This window comes from Idiotropiscis lumnitzeri, chromosome 9, assembly GCF_059441095.1.
Source record: "Idiotropiscis lumnitzeri isolate Australia: NSW breed Sydney's pygmy pipehorse chromosome 9, RoL_Ilum_1.0, whole genome shotgun sequence".
NCBI classification, from domain to species: domain Eukaryota; kingdom Metazoa; phylum Chordata; class Actinopteri; order Syngnathiformes; family Syngnathidae; genus Idiotropiscis; species Idiotropiscis lumnitzeri.
The window spans coordinates 9,416,513-9,438,983 of record NC_142399.1 but is presented as its reverse complement, the minus strand read 5'-3'; the positions used below and the strand labels follow the sequence as shown (position 1 = coordinate 9,438,983).

The window sequence follows — 22,471 nt, the reverse complement described above, 5'->3', positions numbered from 1 at the left end:
TAGCGCTCGCCGCCGGATTTATTAATTAATCAAGTGGCCTTTTACAGTCCAGTTGTCCATAAAGAACTCTTTGATTTTTGCGTTTTCCTTCCGGTGATACATCAAAAGGCCTGACAGGAGCCGCTCCATCCATTGTGAAGCGACGGTTAAATTTAGCTCCTCCCCAACATGCCGAGCTTGCCTCTCAGGTGCGATGCATCACTTCCACGGACTTCCCAGACAGCAATTACGGTACTTTTCCGATTTTGAAAGGGCCCACACAAAAAGTTTTATAAGCGCTTATAAATGCCACAAAATGCAAAACACTGAAAATAAGATCCTCAACTTGCTTCAACATAGTTCCATGGCAACTTTTATATGCACGTATATAGACTTTATACACCCAAATATTCCACAAACCGGTCAATCTGAGCGTTGTGAATCACAAATAAGCGGTGCTGATCGTACAGAATTTTCTGTCATTTTTGCAGTGTGTGTGAAACTTCCCCCTCCAAATAAAAACCCTCCATAAACTTCACCATTTTGACTTTCTCGTGTGAACGTACACGCCAAATTTCAGCCGCCTTGTGACAATGCCCAGAAGGGAAGAGAGCAGATGTCCTTTGCCAAAAGCACATCTGCATGCAGCCTCAATCTCCACCCCTTCAGTGTCCAGACAATAGCACAGCCTCGCTCCTCACGCCTCCTCCTCCTCCTGAAGCTTTCTTCCACTGGAACCTCCAAATGCAGCAATAAAAATAAGAATGCAAAGGATTGCCCATTCACACCCATAAGAAATGCAAGGATTATCCTCTTTACAGTTTCATGTGCAGGTGCTCTCATGCATGACTGACTCACTAATTAGTTTGATGATAGCTGTGGGAACGTTCAGTTCCAGCTAACTTTTTACTTTTGTGTGTGCTTTAATCCCACTTGTGACAACATTCCGTGTCACGCAGTGGCGAGGAAGTGAACGCAACATGGAGTAGTTGGGGATATTTCCACGTATTTCGACACGATGAGGCGGGAAATGCCACACGCGAAAAATATGAACATGTTTGTTGGCTGGAATTTGAATTTAAGAAGTCAATTCCTACCTCCCGGTGGATGCTGAGTGACAGTGAAAGCGTCGTATCCGGAAGCAGCATCGCAGGCTACGCGCATTTCAAATCGCCTCGGATTTGGATCCTAATCCACTTTTTGACGAATGTCAACGCAAACTTAATCCCGATTGCCACCGGCGCCGGTGGCGCTTCGACGCAGCTTGGAATGTGTCCCGTTGTTGACTTCAATGGCGCGTAAACAATTTCCTGCTCTTCTTCTTCTTCTTGCCAGGATTGAGAGGTGCGTATCACTTTTTTTTCTCCCCTCCTCCTCCTCCTTCCTCCTCCTTCTCTGTCGCTTTGTGAATGAGGCGGGGCCATTTGCTCAATAGTAAAGCAGATACACACGCGCGCACACTCGCACGCGCACACACACTCAAACACTTTCTTTTTCGTCGTTTTCTACTTCTTCTTCTTGGCAAAGTTGCTTCTTCGGAAATGGTGGCAATAAAATTTATATTATTAATGAACACAGTTATGCTTATAACCGTATAACTTAATTATGGAAAAAAATGAAATTTGGTACCAACAGAACGAGGTGTTTTCCGCAAGGGTCAGTATTAGGTCCAAAACTATTTCTGATCTATATCAATAACACAAATATGTCGGAAATGTTAAAATTGATACTATTTGCTGATGACACAACTATTCTTTGCATCAACTCGGATTATGAAACAATACCTAGAGAATCTGTGCCAGCACGCTGGCCCTGTGAGGACAAAATCTGGTTGGTTAAAGAAACCATCCCAGTCCACACTACTGATTCTGAAGGCCGGGCCCGGCCAGATTCGATTGACGTGGCAACACTACGTGCTGAAATCTGATTACACAAAAGAACACTAAAATAAATCAGATGTATAATATAATTTAACCTTATTGGCTTGCTTTTAGCATTCTGAAGCCTTTCAAATTTAAAACAACACATCTCTCTCATCTTTATCTGGTTGTCATTAGCCTGATTGTGAGAGTACACAGGAGAAGATCAGCGATGTGCAAACATTTACTGCACATCTTCTGCAAAAGACCTTAATTCTGCCCTCACAATTCCTTCAGGCCCAAATGCGGGCGTTTGACCTTTTTAAAATGCAACACGATTCTTGGACTTCAGAGTGTAAGCTGATGATGCGTGCTGCTCAATCTGAAGGACTTGAACGCACACCGGCAGAGAGCCGCATGCTCGCCGCCTGCTAATTCCGCACCTCGCTTATAGGGAGGGCTGAGGGTTATGTTAATATCTCAAGATCTTATGATGCACTCCGCTTCAAGCAAGTCTCTGGTGCTTTTAATGACCTTATGGTGTAAGCCTAAATGTGCTCCAAGCAGGTAATGAGGCATTAATAAAGAAACAAAGGGACTGAAAGGTAAGATCTCCACTCCTGTTTAATGATGCTCCGTTGATAGTGAAGAGTGGAGGGGCGAGCTTCGTTTTATTTCAAAATACAAACTATTATTTATGTCTACTTTATTTCATTGTTTTTGTTAGTCAGTTTTTATTTATCATTTTAGTAGCAGTAAGAGAAGTACAAAGTAGTATTTCATAACAATATCCTGTTATTATATTATACGATTATATTGTATATTATTATAATCAATCCATTTTTTTTATTTTGTTTTATTGACATTAATACCATTCAATGTGATTATTCTTTTGACTTTTAATTGTGTAGTTTAGCATTTTTTATTTAAAAAAAAAAAATCGACAAATCGTTAGCTCAATAGCATAATTGTCCAAGTTGTTTTTAACGTACTTTTATCATATCAATATCAAACGGCAATATGCTTGCTTTTCTTTATGTCTGTTGATCGCGAGTCAACCGGGTTGCGGCAATTTACAAAAGTTTCAATGACCTTCAAAATTGACGTAGGCAATTATGCTATGAGGCTAACGAAATGCTTCCTATTTTTCATCGACCCAGCATGAAAGAAGTTATACAAATAGCTCACTTTTTAATGAATTAAGAGCAAGTAGTGAATAAATTTAATAGATCATATTGACTATATACCATACGTTATTTTTTTTAAATATATTATTGGAGACGGATTATACACAAGGATTATGCTAACTACTTGACAAATTGAACTAATGAGTGAATGGTAAAAAACTTGAAGGCTTCAAACTAAATTAAATTTACGAGCTGATATCTATTGTCTATGCATCACACGATGCCGTTTGTTTTCAACGGCCCTAATGTAATTTTACCCGCCACCTACACGCTAATTAGCATGCAACATGCTGTTTTGGGATGTTGGAAAAACAAAAAACAATGAGCGAGCTACACCATTCACTGCCAGTTTGGGCCATTTGGAGGTTTGTCGAAGGTCTGGTGAGATTTTCTGGCGACGACGAATGAGAAACAGTCAAGGTGTCGAGTGCTGGCATGTTGTCAGGATGTTATCGTTTCTGCTGAGAATAAGGCCGTTGCATTCTTAGACTTAGACTATTAGTTGAACAAGGCAGCACTGCCTCATACTTATCACCTCCATGTATCTGCCATGTAAAAAAAAAACAAAAAAAAACATTATGATACTTGAAGTGGTTTGGAATTATCGTTATTATTTTGGATGTAATTTAAACTGTTAAATAGTCTTCTTTGCAAATGCATCCTTAAACTCATGGTTGGCAGCTGAAATTCTAACAAGTCGCAGCTTTTTCCAGAACAACATTTCCCTGTCACCAAGTTGAGACGTTGTTTGTGTCATATTGCGCTCAAGTGGCAGAATAAGAAATAGGGTTGAACAATTAATTGAATCCAAATTGAGTGTCGAATACAATTTTCAAATTTCAAAGTTGAAAAAATAAACTGCTTCATTCCAGGTGGGCAAGCGTCATTTCTTTTATATACCTGTATATGAATATTTTATTGTATGGTATGGATTTATTTATTTATTTATAGGTATATAGTGTCTAGATAAATGTATTCATGGCATAAGGAGTGAAGTTCATGTTTGCATATCAATTTTTTTATGAAAGATGAAAAGTGATAAAGATAGTTTTGTTTGCATTAATCTTGTAATCCGATTTATGATTTAATAATTCATTTTTACGCCAAGCTTGATTGTTAGAATTTTGTGTTGTTGTGGTGAAAAGGCTTAAAAGACTGCAAGTCAGTGTTTAGTAAGTTAACAACTCCAATTGAAGTACATAAACTGTCTCATGTTATTTCATGGTTCATTTGCTTTCATTTTACCAGAAACGTAACCGATAACACCAAAACATTTCCGTATATAACTTATATTGTTTATTTTAATACATATGAAATAATTCTATTTGTCAAAAAAATGATGGGAAGATGACCTTGAAAAAATGCATGCTAAATCGCAATATTGAAGAAAATTTGACCCCAACACAAAACATATGTGAACCAAAGGTATCGCTTGTCAGTGTCGGCCTTCCCTTATTTTCTTGTCGCTGATAATGTAACTGGTAAAAAAAACCTCTTGCTATTTTTTTCCCCCTCCTCCTGTTAAACAGGTGCAAAATCTCTCCGCTCTCCACATCAAAAGAACACACACACACACACACACACACACACCTGCGAATAAATCACAGCCAACGCTAAGAATGAAGAGAGCAAAGAGTGTGTGGATTTAAAGCCCCGTCTCGTTTCATATTCATGAGGTGCAAAGCTTTAGTGCTCCCCGTGCTTGTTTACCGCCTTGTACTGCCTCGTGTCCTTGGGAGGAGGTTTGATATTCCACCAAGCAAACGTGTTGACATAAGCTTGCCATTTTGCCTCTCGACACGATACGCATGATGCACTGTGCACACACACACACACACCCCCACACACCCACACACCTCCACACACACGCACGCAAATGTGTTCTCTTCTGACGCCTTGTTAGATATTAAAAGCCCTCCCTTGTGACGTTTGTAGATTGCGATGAGGTGTTGGAAAATATTTTGACTAACTGCGTAAAAAGGGCAAAATACTCGACTAGCTCTCATTATGTCGCAGTGAGATTCCAGCCTTGAAGAATGAGAGGTGGCAAAAGTACTCGCACTCTGTACCAGGATTAGATTTAGCGTGAGGCAAACACAGGAAATTGCCTGGGGCCTCCAAATGTCTCGTAAAAACGGACTAATAAAGTTTTATTCACTTTAAAGCGACGAAAAGGTTGAACCAACTGTCAGTGTCGGTTGAGGATGTCGAGATGAAATGAAGGGTGACGCTTTTATGACAAAGATAAAACTAAACTGGTAAACTATATTAAAGGTGGAATCATGTTTTTTTTTAACTCCAGTAAAAGTGTTGAGATGATTCATTTGTTAGATAATCCTTGAGGACCACTTAAGGAGTTTATCTCAGTGAGGAAATGGGATTATTTTATAAATACGCCTCTGCTCTGCATTTTGACAATTGGTGCTGGGCTTTCCCAGAACAGTTTTTAAGGATGAGTTAAAGCAAACGAAACGTGACTTTAATAAGGTTGTTGACTTTGTCAAAACTATTGGTGAGGTCGATTTATTTTCTCCAATTCAGTATGTTGTTTTTTTTTTTGTCTTCCACTAACACTTCCAATTCCATCACTTCCATCTTAATTTTGCACTTTGGCTGCTCAAATGTTCCATGACGAAATCCAACATTACCAAAAGTGCAAAACCCTCTTTTACATTTGACAGTCTGCACTTTGAACATGCAATTTAGTAGCTGCTGTTCACACAACTTCCCTAAATCTAGTTTACCTACTGAAGCTGCTGCCTCCGAGACCCTGGATAAATGTTGGATGATGGATGGTCACACAACCTTAGTAAAAATGCCCACCAACAGTATACGCTGTCTGTAAAAGCTAACACGCATACCATTTGTCCTTGTGTGCTGAGTGGTTTTACTTTATTTTTCATTATCAAGAAGTTGCTGTCTTTTTACCGCATGACAGTCTTGAGTTCAACGTATTGAGACGGCGTGAGCGCTGCCTTTGCAAATGTGAAACCACAGCTAATTAATTCTCGCGAGCCTCTCCCCAATGGAGACTTAAGTAGCAGCAGCTGCTCTGAAAGCACTCTGCAGGGAAAAACATCAGCTTTTGGGTTGGGGAAGTGCTGGGCCTCCCGTAAGTGCTTTTCGATCTCCATACGCTCCCACGCGTCCCCCCCTCTGGAAATAGCTTTGTTCACCTCACATGTTCTCATTTGTATTGATGAAGAGGTAGTTGACTGCCTGGGTATTTTTTAATCAGAGAAAAAGAGTGGAAAAAGCCAATTAGTCATTTTAAACAGGTCTATCTGACGTTGTGCTGCTGCCCTCTGGTGGTGAGATTTTGAACCGCTTTAGGTCGGCCGTTTAGCTAAATAAAGTAACCAAAAAAATTACATTTAAATACCTCTCATTATGAAGCACTGTACTAAACTTATTAGTACACAGCTAGGAAAAATATTCTTCAAATATTATTTAAAAAAAACAAAGGCAAAAGATATCATGCCATAAACACCCACCATACATATAGTTCATCTTAAATATATTGACTCAGCAGCAACACAAGGAATAAAGGCAGGGCAGCAATGTCAATGTATAGTTTCTTTCTTTGAAAATGTGAAATTCGTACCCACTATATATTTATCTCCATTTGTCAAAACCGGAAGGTTAAGGGCACTTTATTATAGTGTGCTACTTATCCACTGTATCTTGAATACTACACTTGTAACATTTGGTAGATTCTAGGAGTTGAGCAAAAAACTTTTTATTTTTATTTTACGCTCATTATTAGACAGCTCTGTCCTTGTGTAAAGTACAATATCACTATCCTGTGAGAAACACATCCAATTTTGTATATATTTTTTAAATGTTCACATCAATGGGATGCCTGTAATACAGAAACCCCATTCACGTAAAAATAAAAAAATCTGGCAAAAAAAAAAAAATCTACATTTTTTTTCACAGGACAGCGATGATATGATCTCTGCACATTCAATAGGAGAGGCTCCAGCTCCCCTGTGGCCCATTAACAGGATCAGAAAATGGCTGTAGCATCTCAGTGGTGAATGGTCAGGGCCAGCAAGGCACCATCAGAAGGCCAAAATTCCAATATTTGTTACACTAAATTATATAAATTATGTATAGGAGTCTACATTTTGGCGTATTTCTTCTCTTGGATGCACTGCTTCCATTGTGTGTACATGCCTCATGGATGTTCGATTTTTTATTTTTTTTTGTCCAAGCAGGAGTCGGCTTTCACGTGTTGCTATGTTGGTCATATCAGCCCAGTAGCCAATCCCCTTGCTGACATTGACATTTTTCCATCCTCTGATTGGGTGGTCAGCACTAAATTGTTACTGCCAACTTCAACTATTGAAACACATCTGTAGCCATCTGCGCACATTAATATATATAAGAGGTTTACTGCACATTTCATTAATAATCAGCATCTCTGGTGAGCACAATGCATTTTATTTATTTATTTATGTTTTCATCATGCGATTAAATATTGACTCTAAACTGGTGTTGATGATGCACAGCATGTGGCATAATAGCGTATTGTATAGCATTAATTGTTTTCTATAATTGTGATAGTGGTAATGGACTAAATCTCGTAAATCCCCAGTAAGGCCCAGGTACCAAAATGCACAGCCCCCCCACGGGAGTTTACAGAGGTCTGGAAGCCGCATTTAGATTGGCAAAGCCCAGCACTTCCATGCTGTCATAGTCATCGTAAGTGTCTTGTCCAAACCACATGAAGTCGCCTCCATCCAGAGGCGCCTCCGCGCACTTCCTCTTGTGGTCACGCGCAAAGCGCCGGGCCTTGGTCGGTTCCACGGTGGGTTGCGTTGCAAAGTCAGCCCCGTAGACCGAATCTCTCTCAGTGGCGAGTTTGACTCCGTGGTGGCACAGGCAGAAATGAGACTTGTGCTGATTGATCTCCTCTGGACATTTTTTACGCCCTGCACCCTGATGGCATGAAACATGAAGTTTGATTATTCACTCTAAAAATAGTTGGGTCAAAAGTAAACCGGTTTGGGTAAAAAAGGGATGGATTAACTAATTGGGTCAGTTTGACCCAGCTTGACAAACCAGTGAAGAAGTATGATTTTTGATCAAGGGTTAAGTAGGTAGGTAGACTATGGAAACAGTTAGGTCAAAAATAGGGATTGTAGAGTATCGATACCATTATTGGTATCGTGCCGATTTTTTGCTTCACTGCAGCCATTTTACACATTGGCGAATCATCATGTGAGTCAAAAAGACAGAGAGGTCTTTCTTTAGCATTCTCTTATTGTTTTAGTTGAAATTTTATGGATAAAAATATGAGTGATATCAGTACTTAATATCTGTATCGAAAAGTACTCTTCGATAAAAATAAATTTAAAAAAGGAGGGGGGGTGTTGTATAAACTGAGTCAAAAATACGCCAATTAAGGGCCAAAAGGAATCAACCCCACTCGGGTCAATTTGACCCAAAGGTGAAATGAATAACCGCCAATACTGGGTTATTTATTTGACCCAAAGACTGAATAACCCACAAAACAACCCAAATCTAACATGATGTCCAAAACAAGAACAAAATGTTGGGTCAAATTGACCCAAGTCGTGGTCGGTCCCTTTTTCGACTCAGAATTTGATTATTTTTGACCCAACTGTTTCCAGAGTGTAGGTAGGCGGGAAGGTCAAGATACTCACATCGTCAAATACAATGATATTGTCCTGAAAGGATAGCTTGTTGTCATGCTGCGAGACTGGATACGACCTGGATTTCTGTCAAACAGGAAGACAAATACGAAAATGAGAAATCTTGTTGGAGCAGCTGTGGGCCACGGCTCACGCCGAGACACTCACACTGAGCTAACTGGCTAACCACATCTCGCTTTTGCCCTCCAACAGGATTTGAAGCAATGATGAGGTTATACCTGCTCCGTTCTCGTCTTGGTAAAGCGTTCAAAGTGAAAAGCTTGTGGCAACTGCGCGGGAATCTGAGTCAGCATCCTCCCCGTGCTTGTGGACAACTCACGATTCCTCCCCTCGCTGTGCGGGGCGTCTGGATGAGGAAACTGAGGAGGGAATTACCACGGGCAACAAGATTAGACATTCCTGAACCATCTTTAAGGCTTCAAATATATATTTTTTAAATGATATGTTCTCTGTATATCACACATTCTCATTCTCATGAGCGCATGATGAACACTGTAAAAAAGAAAAAACAGAAATGTGATTTTTACATGGTAAAATAATGTTTTTTTTTTTAAGTCTATGAGTGAAAATTGATAAATGAATTATAATTCATCCAAAATATTGAAATGCACATATGCTAATAATAGTCACATGATTTTGTTGCATTCAAAAAGTTATTCTCTGTCACCCAATACCTGTCAGCAAAATGCATCCCATTAAAACCAGACTTCAATCGCATTATGCCGCGAAATGTCAAAAAGAAAAGCTGCCTTACCCATTTGCCGTCATTGCTCATTGACGAATAACGCTTGCCACCTTTGACCATGCTGACAGTTTGTCAGAGTAGTTTGACTGCAAAACGGCACATGTACGCGCACAACGCCCAACTTAAACACTGGTCACTATGGAAACCATGCAATCAACAACCAACGTGATATGTGCTCGCCGTTGACTGCCGAGATGAGGAACTGGAATGCAAAAGGAGGAGAAAAATTAAGATGACAGCCGTTACTTTTTCTTTCCACTGAGGATATGAAGTGATTACAAGAATGACAATGAACTGAAATTTGACCGAACAGCGACACTTCTCACAATCGAATAATATTAAATCAGTAAATCAATGACTTTATTTCCAGAATCCTCAGAACAGTTCTCTTATTTTATGTTACACAAACATTGAGCAGTTTATTAGCAAACACGACTTGTTTTAAAAACATGTTTTTCCATGTTATCGTCTGAGTCACTTCTTGCAATTGAGAAGATGACAAATTACGTGATGGAAATGAGTCAAGCGAATGGTGAATAAATGACAAATTGCATCACACGTTACCTGGAAAACGGCAGCTTGTTAAAAAGTAACGCTGAAAAGACCCTCGCAAAAATAAGATGACTGCGGACACGCATACCGTGACATCATCAAGTGTGTAATAAGGTGACACAAGGTACTTTGATGAGGTTTGACTTTTTACAACATCATCATTGCGGTCAAAGTCATCGACTCGAATTCCTGTAAGAAATTACTAATCTGACTTGAACTCCTTGATGAAACTTGATCAGGCGAATACAGTCTTCGGAACCGGACTTGCAAATGTCATACCGGAAGACTCGAGGTTGGATTCAAACTCGGTACCGCTCTACTGTGAGGCAGGCTCGCTAACCGCTCTTCCACTATGCTGCTGTCCTCCATGATGATGACGCAAAATTGATTTTAGCGCCACTTTTAAGAGCTGCTCGCAACCGGCTCACTGGCTTTCTTCCCGTTCTTGTACAGGTGCCTCCTCAGGTGCCTGGCCACACGCTGCCACCTGGAGAACATAATCCAACGAGTCTAGGAAACATTCCGGTCTGGCGTACGACTTTGCACGTACCTCTCCTGTGCGTCGTTGTACTTATTCAGCCTGTCCGCCTCTTGTTTCTTCTCTTCCATCCACCGCCGCAGGAGATCCTCCTTCTCGCCCCAAGCCTGTGATAGCGCCTCCTTCAGGTCGCTGTGCTCCATGTGCAGGGTGGCCAGTTCTTTAGTCTGTCGCTCGATGGTGTACTCAAGTTGGTTAAGGGTCGCCTTCAGGGCGTTGCTTGACTTGGCCAGAGTGAGAGCCTCTTGGCGGTGGTGGGACACGCTAAATACAAACAAATAAAGAATTGGCAAATAGGCCTGGATTCAACATAAATAAAAGGAAGAACTATCCCAAATTTACACATGGAGTACTACATCAGAGGTGTTTTACTCAGATTTTGTTATCTAAAGAAATAAAATGTTTAAACCCTACTCATAAAATCAGAACCATCGAAAAAATATATGGGTAATAGCACAAGGATCTTCTCTGGGACCGCAACAGTTTTTTTCTGATTTTATTGAAGCATCGAATGAAATATACATTTTATCACTACTACTAAATTGAAATACAGAATCCAAGCAACGTATGTGTTTTTAAACCCTAGAGCAAGGAAGGAAGTTGAAAGGTTATGACCAGCACACGGCAAGTTACACACCATCAAACTCAACTGCTTCCCTGGCAGAGGTCATTCTTACCGTGACTGCCAGTGCTGCAGCTCAGCATCTTTCAGATAGAGGACAGTGGTCAAGTCAGAGACGGTCTGAGACAGCTGAAGAGACACAAAACAAGAACAAACTATGACGATGCTCCAAAAGTTTCAAGTTCAATCACTCTTCTTACCTTTTCAGCAAGATGTTCACTTTCTCTAAGGTCAAGTTGAAGTAATCTGACATTCTCCCCAACTTTTACCCCATCTTCTGAGCTGTACTAAGACAATGTTGGCAATTTATTTGTCAAGAGTCAACAAGTTGTGTAAATAATGACAAAATCACTGTTGACATTCCTAACCTTGTTGACTGGACATCTTCTAAAAACTGCTTGCGAATTTCAAAGCGCTCTTCCAGTTGAGACACTACAAAATAGCTCGGGTCAAGGCTAGTGGAGGCATTCAATATTTCAAATATAAAAATTGGGACTCTTACAGTTTGTATACACGCCCTCGTATGGAAGTTTCTCTGTTTGGTCTCGGAGTTGGAGTTCAGCACGCACATGTCTCTTCCAGCTGGCCATGTTAATTCACACGAACATGGCACAAGTTTCCTTTTCTGACTCACTAAATAGCGTTTTGTTTTCTTAATCTTCCACGCCCGATTGTGTGGTGGTCGAACACAACAGCTGATTGTTAAAAGGCGGCCGTCAGCTGATGAATGCCCCGCCCAAAGCTGGCAGCGTTCCCTCTGCAGCCAATCAGCAGCTGACTCAAATAATAGTTGAACATTTCGATGAATAATATAACGCAACATAGAAAGTAGTCAAAAGGCATAACGTGGGAACATATTTGTTTTTGTCTAAGTGCATTTTTATGCGTATTTGTACGCAATCTGTAAATCCGAGTTCTTCTGTGTTTCCGAGGGGAAACAGCCAAATATAAAATTGTTATTCGCGTGGATTTATTTATATTTATTTATTTATTATGTAATTCAATGACGCGAACAGTCTGCGTTGATGTTTTTTGGCAAAAAATATAGAAATAAGAAAAATGTATAGTTGAATCAAACCGACACGATTTAATATGATATAAAATATGACATTGCATATTTTTAAAAAGATAAAACGAAATATATAACACAAATGGCAATTTTCCAGCCAGTCCTTTCCAGACGTTAGGAGAGTATTCCCAATCTTTCTGGAACGACTGCCAACCAAGTTCTTCCGGGTTGACATTGTCAAGTTTAACAATTGTATTCCTCTTTAAAGGAATACCAAAATAAAATAATCTGTGTATTATTTCATTTTACGTATTTTGAAATGTTTTTATTTTATATATAACAGAGTTCTTTTGATAAACAAAATCATTTTTGGAGAAACCGGATGTCGCGTGTCGTCATCAGACGCGACACCAACTGGTCGCTTCGGGGGCGGGGGGGAGGCTCCTTCGTTCATAATGTGGCGACTACACTTTTCGAAGTTTGACAACATGACACCAAAGAATTTCCTTCGGCGTTAACGGCTAACCCGAATCCCGTGGTCTTTTCCACCGCATTTGTAACGTCTCCGATTTCGAATGGCTGTGTAGGATCTTAGCATGCTAAGCTAGGACACGTCAACTTTAGCTACATCGATGATTAAAGTGTGTTGGCAGCTCCATGCAAAACCTAGTCTCCCTTTCTTTTCTTTTTTTTGTGTGACTGATCACTATGAGCTCGTCTGATGGGTACAGCGAGCCTGGGGATCATGCCCAGGAAGAAAACATAATCTCCACAGGAGACAACAAGCATGTAAGTAGAAATATATGCTATACGTTGTGTTGGGAATCATTCTCTCTCAATTTACAGTTCTGTATTTTTTTTAATGGTCCATACAGGTCACCCAAAAGTCAAATGTCAAATTGTTTTAGGACAGTGCTTGTGTGTGTCGTTAATTACACCATTGCTATCCATTTATAACAACGTCCAGGATTAACGTCAGCTGTGGAGCGTCGATAATAAATACCGAACTAATAAATGCATTCTAACATCATGTTCTTTAAAGATGATTGCACTTTACAAAATAAATACAAACAAAGCACTTTCTTCTTCCATTGGTTTTGTGATGTGATGTGCAATTTATTGACTGTAGCAGACAGTTTGGTCCAAGACACAGAAGAGGCATGGAAGGAATTCATTTTTAAAGAAGTATATTTCCACTAGAACGCGTTTTAAATTCAATCTTTATTATGTACAGCATTTTGTTACAGCTGCGGTTGGTGTTCCAAATTACTCTAGATAAAAAGCTGAGTTGAGTTGAGATGTTTCACCCTCTTTGCCGCAATGTATCATGGTATTTATTGTTCTTCTGGTGACCATTGGTTGTTCAATACGTTTCAAGATACATTGTGTTATACATCGATGTTCCAATATCGTGAATATTGAGTGTTTGCGAACACATCACATGTGATTGATTTTTGCTTCTGTTAACACTTGTGAAGGATTCGGCCATATGCTCGGCAAGCAGCAGTAGTGAAATCAAGAGCCAGGCTGTGGTCAAGTACTGCGCCGCCCCGCCTCCCAGTGCATATGCCCTGCTGCAGGAGAAGACCGACCTCAAGCTACCCCCCGCCAACTGGCTCAGAGAGAACCCCCAGCTCGGTACTGCTGGCACCACCGTGTTGGGCTCCAACAGCAAGGGCAAGCCGTTTTCAAGGTAGCTTATATCATTTGTGGTGGGCTAGAGAAACTCAGAACGGTGATGTTCTGCAAATAGAAATTAGAGAATTATTTATGTTGTACAATTTTTTGTTCAACTACCATGGCAGCGATGTTTAATGACGGGAAGAATAATGAAAAGACTTTCCCACTAGATGGCAGAAGGTGCTTAATTAACCCGTGTACCCACTTTTTGTGTCACTTAAATCCAGTAGTGTGCTTTGGGATTTAATTTAACATCCCTCAACTGCTTTTTTTGGACAGTTTTGGAATGGCGTATGACTTTATCGATTGCATCGGGGATGACGTCGACGTGGTATCAGATTCAGAGGTTCGTGGGACAGATCAAACCTTTTCTTACACGTCTCTTAAAACATGGCGTTAATGCCAACTGTCCTCCCCGACAGAACATCAAGAAGCTGTTGAAAATCCCATACAGTAAGTCGCACGTCAGCATGGCCGTCCACCGTGTGGGTCGCACCCTCCTTTTGGACGAGCTGGACATACAAGAACTCTTCATGAGATCCTCGCAGGTACTGCAGTTCTTTGGCCTGTCCCAGCTGTCACTCTTTGACTGGCCATTACTCATATGGTCGGTTTGAGTTGACATTTCATATTAGTTATGTTAGATAGAACATTATTAACTTAGTCAAATGTCATGAAGGAAAACACATTTGTTTAGAAATAAAAAAAGAATTACAATACTTGCATTGTAGACTGGCGATTGGACGTGGTTAAAGGACTTTTACCAGCGGTTGATGGATCAGAAGTGGCAGAGAAAAAAGAAGAGCAAAGAGCATTGGTATCAGAAAGCCATCCTGTCCAAATTCCTCTACTACAGGCGAGTTCTTCAAATTATTCCAACAAAAAAGAAGAATTTTAATTTCATTTAATCTCATAGTTCAACTTCTGTGTTATTTACAGTATTAATGGCGACTGCGCCGCCGAGCCGGTCGTGGACAACCTGAACGATGACGAGGAGTGCAGAGCGCAGGAGTTCGGCTCGTCATGGCCCACCACCTTCACCAGTTCTGACGCGGAAGAGTCGGCTGCATGTAAACAGGTAGCGTTAATTGGACATAATAAATCAAATTCCATTTATCAGGTGATAGACAGGGAGGTAATTCCACGAGTAATGTTTGCTTCTCAACACCACGTGACGCGCCTTTACTGGCATCAATTTAGTTCCTGGCCACAGAGGAACTGCAAGATGCCAGCAAAGCATTATATGAAGAATCTCAACTTACAAGATGGCTTAGACATGGTGAAATGATGTTTCAGGAACGCGTTCCCATGGACAGCAAATTCGCGCTCGGCCAGGTGACATCAGCACCCCAAGAGCAAAACCTCCCGGCGCTCTTTAACGAAGGCGAAAACAGTCAGGTCAGTTGATTCAGTGTGAGCGGACGTGATTTAACGTAACAGTTGAACGTCCTTCTTGTCCTTGACAGGGTTTAAGGAACGACTTTGTGCGAAACATCATGTGGACCTTCGAGGACATTCATATGTTGGTTGGCTCCAACATGCCGATTTTCGGAGGCGGGCGCTATCCGGCTGTCAGCCTCAAACTCAGGTTGGAATTTTGGATGCGGGTGTTGGTCAAAAAGCAGCACTGTGGAGTAGTGCTTAGCTGTCCTGATGTCCTTGATCCAATTAAACGGTTTTAAATAAAAAAAGTTCAAATAAGACGCTAACGCTAATCTGTACACTAAAGTGAGCTAATAATAATGTTTGTTCTCTTCTCTTTCAAATTGAGTTCTAATTTCACATCCTAAAATGTGTTGTTGTTTTTTTCCCCAGGGACAACAATAAGCCCATCAATATCCTGACAGGTATCGACTACTGGCTCGACAATCTGATGTGCAACGTCCCCGAATTAGTTATGTGCTTTCACGTCAACGGCATCGTTCAGGTAAATGTGTCGTTTGACGTCTCTTTGGACAGCCTGCCGTTGTTACATTTCAGTCTGTGTTTTTGCAGAAATACGAGATGATAAAAACAGAGGACATCCCCCATCTGGAGGACTCGACTTTTTCCACCAGGGTGGTGAAAGACATCGCTCAGAACATCCTTTCCTTCCTCAAATCCAACTGCACCAAAGAGGGTCACACCTACTGGCTTTTCAAAGGTAGCAGAGGAGAGAATTACGTTTAAAATGCGTAGCCATGTTTTTAACTGCCACGTATTAATTAGCCAGCGGGAGCGACATCGTCAAGCTTTATGATCTCACGACACTTTGCGAGGAAGCTGAGGAGGAGAAGTGCCACAATCCCTTCACGCTTCCTGTGGCTGTGCTGCTTTACAAGTAAGAAAATGTCTTCATTTGTTAAGAAAAAAAAGGGGGGGGCTGGGCAGCGGGGGGACGGCCCTAGCTGTTTTGCTTTGTATTTCAGAGTGGCATGCAACCTGATGCTCAAGGCCCAAGAAAACAGAAAGCACAACGGCACAATCCGAACTCTGCTTTTAAACTGCATCAAACTTCTGGACCAGGATAGGCATCCTCAGGTAAGCTTTCCTTCCGTCTTTAAGCAGCGGTACTTTTTCTTTTAGTTTCCCATATGCAGCCTATTGAGTGAAATGAAAAAAAAAAAAGGTGCAGTTGATGTACTGTGATGCCCTCACATTTGGGGAAGGAGAGCCATAGTCGCTGACACACTTTCAAATGCAGCACTCCAAAATGAGAACACGCGTTACACTTCATAAAACCATTGTGTTTAAATAAAACACATTCTCTTTGTTTTCTATTTAATTTTTTAACTCTGAGTGGTATTCAACAGCTAGAAGCCTTATTTATTTATTTATTTTTTTAAAATAATTCTTCACTCACTGGACCACAGTACTTCCTTGAAATCAGTCCTGATCTCATCTTCTCCACCCACACAGATCATCGCCTCGGCCCACTACATGCTGTCAGAGCTTTTCCAGCTCGATGAGCCCCAGGAGGAGGACGACGACGGAAGCGAGTCTTTCCGGGCCTGCGGATCAGAGGACAGCTACAGTAATGATGACCGCGAAGAGGAAGACGACGACCTGGAGGAGCAGAGCGACGACAGTAGCTCAGAGTGTTACGGCCGCACGCAGGATGACAGTAAAGCCGTGGCTGTCATCCGCTCTGTAGGAGAACTGTCCGTCCCGGAGAAATACAAATCCACTCATTTGATTCGAGTCAGTGTTTTTTTTTTTCTGTCTTGTTTTTTCATTACCTGTTACTTAAATATATTTTAAGTGTGTTTTTTTTTTTCTTTGCAGCCAGGTTGCGCTTTCCCCGTCTCACAAGACAAAGAGGAGCGATGCAGACATGTCCTCAACTATGTATTGAAGGCAAGTCTGCGGGATATTTACATTTTCTTTCACAAGATAGGAATTCCTAGAAATCTAATAAACGCAGTGACAATTTTTCATTTACATGAGATGAGTGCTTATTTTTTTCATAGAAATATTTTTTTGTCCATTTCTACAAAGGAAACGGTTACTGTGGATTTTTTACGAAAAGCCTTAAAAGGAATCCAATCCATCAGTCTAAAAATAAGGCCTTGAGTATCATTATAATGTCTTAAATCAGTCACGTTTAATTAGAATTTCATGAGTATCCCAAAGAAAGTGAACATCTGAACCCTGATAATAAACAATACTACAAATTACTGTATTTAATAATTTCAGCATTGTTGGGTCATTTTAACGCTGCTTTATAAATCTTATTCAATTAATTGTTTTTGTTAAAAATGTACATTTTAAATAAAGTTGAACTGAGTAAATAAATGCTAATGTATTTTTTTTGTCTGATGGTTTGATTGAAACTTCATAGGGTCTGAAGGCAGTAGATAGCAGCATCAAGAAGGAGAGCGATCTCCCAGCCGTGGACCCCAACACGCCCATCCCTCTCAAGTACGACGACGGAAGCGCTGCCAGAAACTGCGCTGCAGAGAAAGGCATTTCTCCTCTCCTTGAAAGAGGTCACAATCTTATCTAGCATTACTGCAACAAAGCTATCAAGACAGTAGAAGCTTTTGGGTTCTAAACCTAACATGGTCTGTCTTAGCGGGGCTCTCGCAGGTCAACCAAAAGCATCCGACGCGCTCGGGCATGATTCCCGGCACGTGGCAGCACCAGATGAAACTGCAGCTCTTCCTCAAGGCCTCCAAGGCGTACTACGTGCTGTCCGACGCCGCCACCAACTTGCTGAAATACGGCCGAGCCTTGCGCTACATCAAGCTGTCTCTGCAGAGCTACGGTAAGCTCGGTAACCAAACCCCGGAAGGGAATTGTCAACATTTTGCGGTTCTTGCTGTGTTCCGTGCAGATGCCTATTGCTCCATTGGAGGCGCGCTACACCCGCAGGTGTTGCTGTTCCACAGCCACTGCCTCTCGCTGTGCGGGGACATCCAGCTAATGTTGGCCCAGAATTCCAACAACAGAGCCGCGTACCAAGAGGAGTACAGCTACCAGACCAAAGAGGACCAAGAGATCTTACATAGCCTGCACAGGGAGAGCAGCTGCCAGGGTCAGTCACGGTTTGATGTTTTCAGACCACGACAATAAAGTAATCATTAATGGGAGTTCAATACTCACAATTCCACTTTTCCCACTTCAGCGTTCAACATGGCGACCGACCTGGCCATGGATCCCGAGTACCAGCTGTTTGTTAGCAGCAAATGCTACGAGGCCGCCTACGAGCTGCTGGTCTCGCACGCCTTGAAGGAGGAGGCGTCGGATCAGCTGGCTCAAGCGCTCAAGCGGCTGGGGAACATCCGCAACGAGATGGGCGTCTTCTACATGAACCAAGCGGCGGCCTTGCAAACCGAGCAAGGTGAGACTTTTCAAACCAAAACCGATCTTGCCCGTGTCTCTTATCGACAGTCGTCCGTCCTTACTTTTGCAGTGAAGACCTCGGTGTCTGCCGCCGAGCAGGAGATGTGGAAAAAGAGCTTTGCCTTCTTTGAGAAGGGCATGAAGGATTTTGAGGCCATCGGCGACAGCACCAACAAAGCGCTGTTGCTGTGCAACACGGGCAAGTTGATGAGGATCTGCGCCCAGGCCCACTCGGGCGTCTCCTTGGACGACAGCAGAGGGGAGTTCTCCCCCGAGGAGGCGCTCTACTACCACAAGGTGACGCTCGAGTCCTCAAGCGGGATACATAATCAGTATGCTGATTTGTAACCAGGGATAGACCGATGATTAGGGCCGATATTTTTCTTTTTGACGAATATCAAATATGTCTGTTTTTTGGGAAAAATACCAGGCCATAGACTACTACTTGCGTGCGATGAGGTCTTTGTCATGCCGAGAGAACCACCAGCCAGTGTGGGACAGCGTCAACTGGGAGCTGTCCACGACATATTTCACGCTGGCCACACTTCTGCAGGACTACGCGCCGCTTTCCAGGAAAGCGCCGGAGCAGGTTAATCATCTCACTTTTTAGATTCCAAATCGACAACAATATGAGCTCAATAAGTCTCATATTTTTTTCAATTTTTTTCCTAGATCGAGCGGGAGGTGACTGAGGCCATGATGAAATCGCTCAAGTACTGCGACCTGCACACCGAGTCTGCCCGCCAGCCGCTGTACCAGTACAGAGCGGCCACCATCCACCACCGCCTGGCCTCCATGTACCACAGCTGCTTCCGGAATCAGGTGGGCAACACTGGCAATTACAGTACTGTAATTGTTCCCTTTTTTTTCCCTCCCACTTCACTCGAGCGGTTATCCAAATTAACGCGCATAAACGTGCCTTCAGGTGGGGGACGAGCGCTTGAGGAAGCACCACCGGAGCCTGGCCGAGCTCCACTACAGCAAGGCCGTTTATTTGTTCCTCAGCCTCAAAGATGCGCCGTGCGAGCTGCTTCGCGCGTTGCTGGAGCGGGTGGCCTTCGCCGAGTTCACCATGGCAGGTGCGTTGCCCAACAATCTGCGGTCTTCCTACTGGATTGTGGTCATTTAAATTTAAGTTTTTTTTGTGTCTGGCCACAGCTCAGAACAGCAGCACGGCCAAGCAGAAGAGCGTGACTGCCGCTCTGGAGATCTTGGCGGAGACTCGCTGTGCCTTCCAGATTATTCACAAAGAACTGTTGGAGGAGCAGACGGAGGTGTGTAGCAGAGCCACTGAGCTGCCATCTGATAGCCTGCTGCATATTCTAAAAATGGACTAACATGGCCAACAGCTGAACATTAACTCTTTGAATGGCATCAACGGGAACCCTAAGGTGGCGCGCCGGCGACGTCAATTTATTATTTTTTTATGGGAATGGGTGGAGATAAATCTTGGCCAACTTTCATTTGAGCATTAAGGTGGGAAAGTACAAAAATGGTAGCATTGGGTCTCTTGTGCGGGAGGATCTGTAGAAAATGCTTGTGGCGGACATGGCGTATGGCGATTATTATTATTTAAATTTAGAAGTAGAGGCAATGAACTCCTGGCTATATCTCAACATTGTTAAAAATGAAGACTATTTCTGGATACAGATGATGGCAAGACACATGTAATTTCTCAGAAGCTAACGCTTGTACCTAATGCCAATCTATACAGCCCAACAAAAACTCTGCGGCTCTGCTTACCTTTTAGCTTTGACTTGTGGCTGCATCTGCATGGTTGTGTTTTGGTCTGGCTGTCGCTTGAAAGTGGCTCAGGATCTTCGCCCTCCCTAACTTCCAAAATCATTGGCAAAGATTGGGGGCTTGGTTACAGACATTTCAGTACGTTTCTTTCCCCATACAATAGTGATTTTTTTTTTTGTTTTTGCTTAGAACTATAAATGGTGAACTTGTGAATAAATGTGTCACTATTTGTTTACAAGCCCCTAAAAACTCAATTTTGCAAAAATGTCCACTTTGGCCGCTGGATGGTGCTGCTGTGCAAAGATACTCACTTCTCTTCTCTCTATTGTGACTCAGGGAAGCAACGCGACTCTCCCAGGATCTTCAAGCTGCTCAGCTCCGGGACTAAACCTCCAGGAAGTGACCAAGCTGACCGCTCTGTTCGAGTCGCGCTTCTCCGACCTGCTCCTGCAGCTGATCAAACTCATGACTAAAACCAAACGCAAACCCAGGTGAGGACTTTGACGTCATGTCTTTCACACGCAGAGAGCCTCACAATTTGTTGATGTGCAGTAAAAAAGATGAAGAACTGCTGCAAATCTACAAGAACGTTTACTCCAAGCTGCTGCGCTGCGACAAGAACACGCCTCTGCTCGCCCGCGTTGGCCTCTACGCCGAACTACTGAGGATGCTTACAGCCAACGGCGACGGTTACGACGCGGACATGCCATCGTGACAACACTTTAGAAGGTATCACTAAAAACGGACTGAAAAGCTACTTGCACCTTTTTGAAGATGGTCAGTTTGTGTTTCAAATTTTGTGGTTTATACACTTCTCACTTTTTTTTTGGGGGGGGGGGTATTCATCTTTCAAGTGAAAATTCAAATCACATCAAACACCTTTTGGTAAAATTGAAAAAAAAACTAAAAACTCAAATTAAGTACACCTGAAAAGGATTAGGTTCATCCTGAACTTTGACCCTAAAGCTGACTATAACCAACTTTTTGTGAGTGGTGTGTGTGAGTGTTTTGGATTTACAGCAAATACAGTGGTGCCTTAAGATGCACTTGGAACGCAAATCATCATTTTCCTATTGATATGAATGGAAATGCCATTAATGCGTTACAGCTTTCCACGCCCCAAAGAACCCAGCAAAAATTATTGTTATCTTAAATCCAGTTGAGCAGTTTTTGTCACACTGTATCAATTAAATGCCTTTGGGTGTGCCTGCTTTGTGCACAGAAGGGCAGTTGAAGACAGACAGATGGACATACTATTCATTAAGGTATTATGACTCCCACAGCTCATTCATCATGTCTCAAATTCTCTCTGATCTCATCAGTACAGCACTAATATTAGTCACTCTCCACAGAGGATAAAGACTATAGTGAGTATTGGGAACTGTTTCCGTTCACTCTGTTGCTTAAAGCGTTAAAGCAGCACAGCATAGATCCAAGTTAGCATTAAGCTGATAAAACAAAGCACGAAACAGCTTGAAGCCTCCGTTTTGGGGAGTTGTTCAATTTTTCAAACTGCTGCTTGTTCTAAAGTGCCGAGTTAAATTCACTGAGTCACTCTTTTCTCAAGGCACCACTGTAAAGAAACCACAGGACGAATAAGATTGGTTGATATCATGGCAGTGTTCCTGTCAGAGCGAGAACCCGATTGAGTTCGTCTGATATGTGACCATGAGACGAGCCTTTGCCTTTCTTACAAAACCCAGCAAGGGTGTGATATTGCGGGCATCTCGCATTCAGATCGTTACATGCATGACATCAACGTGATGTAAACAATACTTGTTGAGAAAAGGACTGTAGACGCAACATGGTGCTAACATCACCTAATCGGTGCCGTTTTGTACGCAATTTGCTTTGTAAAAGGCGCGTTCGAGGCCTTTGAATGCTCAATCAATAATGACTCGTTATTTTTGATATCCAGAGCTTCCGTTGGTGCTTTGTGATTTTTCTTTTTCCATGTTGCTTTGTCAAAACCAAAAGAGTGCAATTGTGTAAAAACGTGTTAATAGTGGGCATGTTTGCTGTGATATGGAAATAAACATTTTGGAATGTGAT

General features: G+C 42.1%; 4 protein-coding genes and 1 long non-coding RNA gene across 8 annotated transcripts in view; 1 reads left to right on the top strand and 4 right to left on the bottom strand.

Moving 5' to 3' along the window:
• Positions 1-1,381, bottom strand: part of ctbp2a (C-terminal binding protein 2a) — a 37,846-nt gene extending 36,465 nt beyond the window's left edge. The window contains exon 1 of one of the 2 annotated variants that reach the window (XM_088304975.1): positions 1,077-1,381. The gene's annotated coding sequence lies outside the window, so the exon portion shown is untranslated. The remainder of the gene's footprint in view (positions 1-1,076) is intronic. The other variant, XM_088304977.1, reaches the window with a different exon arrangement.
• On the top strand, positions 719-22,470 carry edrf1 (erythroid differentiation regulatory factor 1). 3 transcript variants are annotated; one of them, XM_088304972.1, is made up of 26 exons: positions 719-1,323; positions 8,899-12,961; positions 13,651-13,865; positions 14,132-14,198; positions 14,275-14,400; positions 14,584-14,708; positions 14,792-14,930; positions 15,149-15,250; positions 15,319-15,440; positions 15,668-15,779; positions 15,848-15,995; positions 16,061-16,172; positions 16,261-16,372; positions 16,751-17,032; positions 17,117-17,188; positions 17,673-17,820; positions 17,907-18,098; positions 18,168-18,368; positions 18,459-18,674; positions 18,747-18,973; positions 19,107-19,265; positions 19,349-19,498; positions 19,682-19,755; positions 19,835-19,950; positions 20,756-20,910; positions 20,972-21,118. In XM_088304972.1, the coding sequence occupies exons 2-25, from the start codon at positions 12,881-12,883 to the stop codon at positions 20,890-20,892; spliced, it is 3,435 nt and encodes a 1,144-aa protein (XP_088161098.1). In that variant the 5' UTR covers positions 719-1,323; positions 8,899-12,880; the 3' UTR covers positions 20,893-20,910; positions 20,972-21,118. The 3 variants fall into 3 exon arrangements, with proteins under 3 accessions (XP_088161098.1, XP_088161096.1, XP_088161097.1); XM_088304971.1 differs by having other exon boundaries at positions 724-1,323; positions 19,602-19,755; positions 20,972-22,470; XM_088304970.1 differs by having other exon boundaries at positions 721-1,323; positions 18,459-18,973; positions 19,602-19,755; positions 20,972-22,470.
• Positions 7,456-9,643, bottom strand: tex36 (testis expressed 36). Its single transcript, XM_088304983.1, has 4 exons — positions 9,461-9,643; positions 8,925-9,065; positions 8,698-8,772; positions 7,456-7,969 (listed from the first exon to the last, which is right to left on the bottom strand). Exons 1-4 carry the CDS (start codon positions 9,509-9,511, stop codon positions 7,667-7,669), a joined length of 570 nt encoding a protein of 189 aa, XP_088161109.1. The 5' UTR covers positions 9,512-9,643; the 3' UTR covers positions 7,456-7,666.
• LOC148330151 (autophagy-related protein 16-1) lies at positions 9,785-11,960 on the bottom strand. The gene is made up of 6 exons (XM_088304981.1): positions 11,666-11,960; positions 11,532-11,595; positions 11,364-11,445; positions 11,219-11,292; positions 10,554-10,805; positions 9,785-10,490 (listed from the first exon to the last, which is right to left on the bottom strand). Exons 1-6 carry the CDS (start codon positions 11,751-11,753, stop codon positions 10,406-10,408), a joined length of 645 nt encoding a protein of 214 aa, XP_088161107.1. The 5' UTR covers positions 11,754-11,960; the 3' UTR covers positions 9,785-10,405.
• Positions 13,496-21,070, bottom strand: LOC148330150 (uncharacterized). The gene is made up of 5 exons (XR_015845090.1): positions 20,731-21,070; positions 20,420-20,509; positions 16,695-16,842; positions 15,115-15,225; positions 13,496-14,916 (listed from the first exon to the last, which is right to left on the bottom strand). It is a non-coding gene; the product is annotated as an uncharacterized LOC148330150 (long non-coding RNA).
• Position 22,471: the final 1 nt, after the last annotated feature.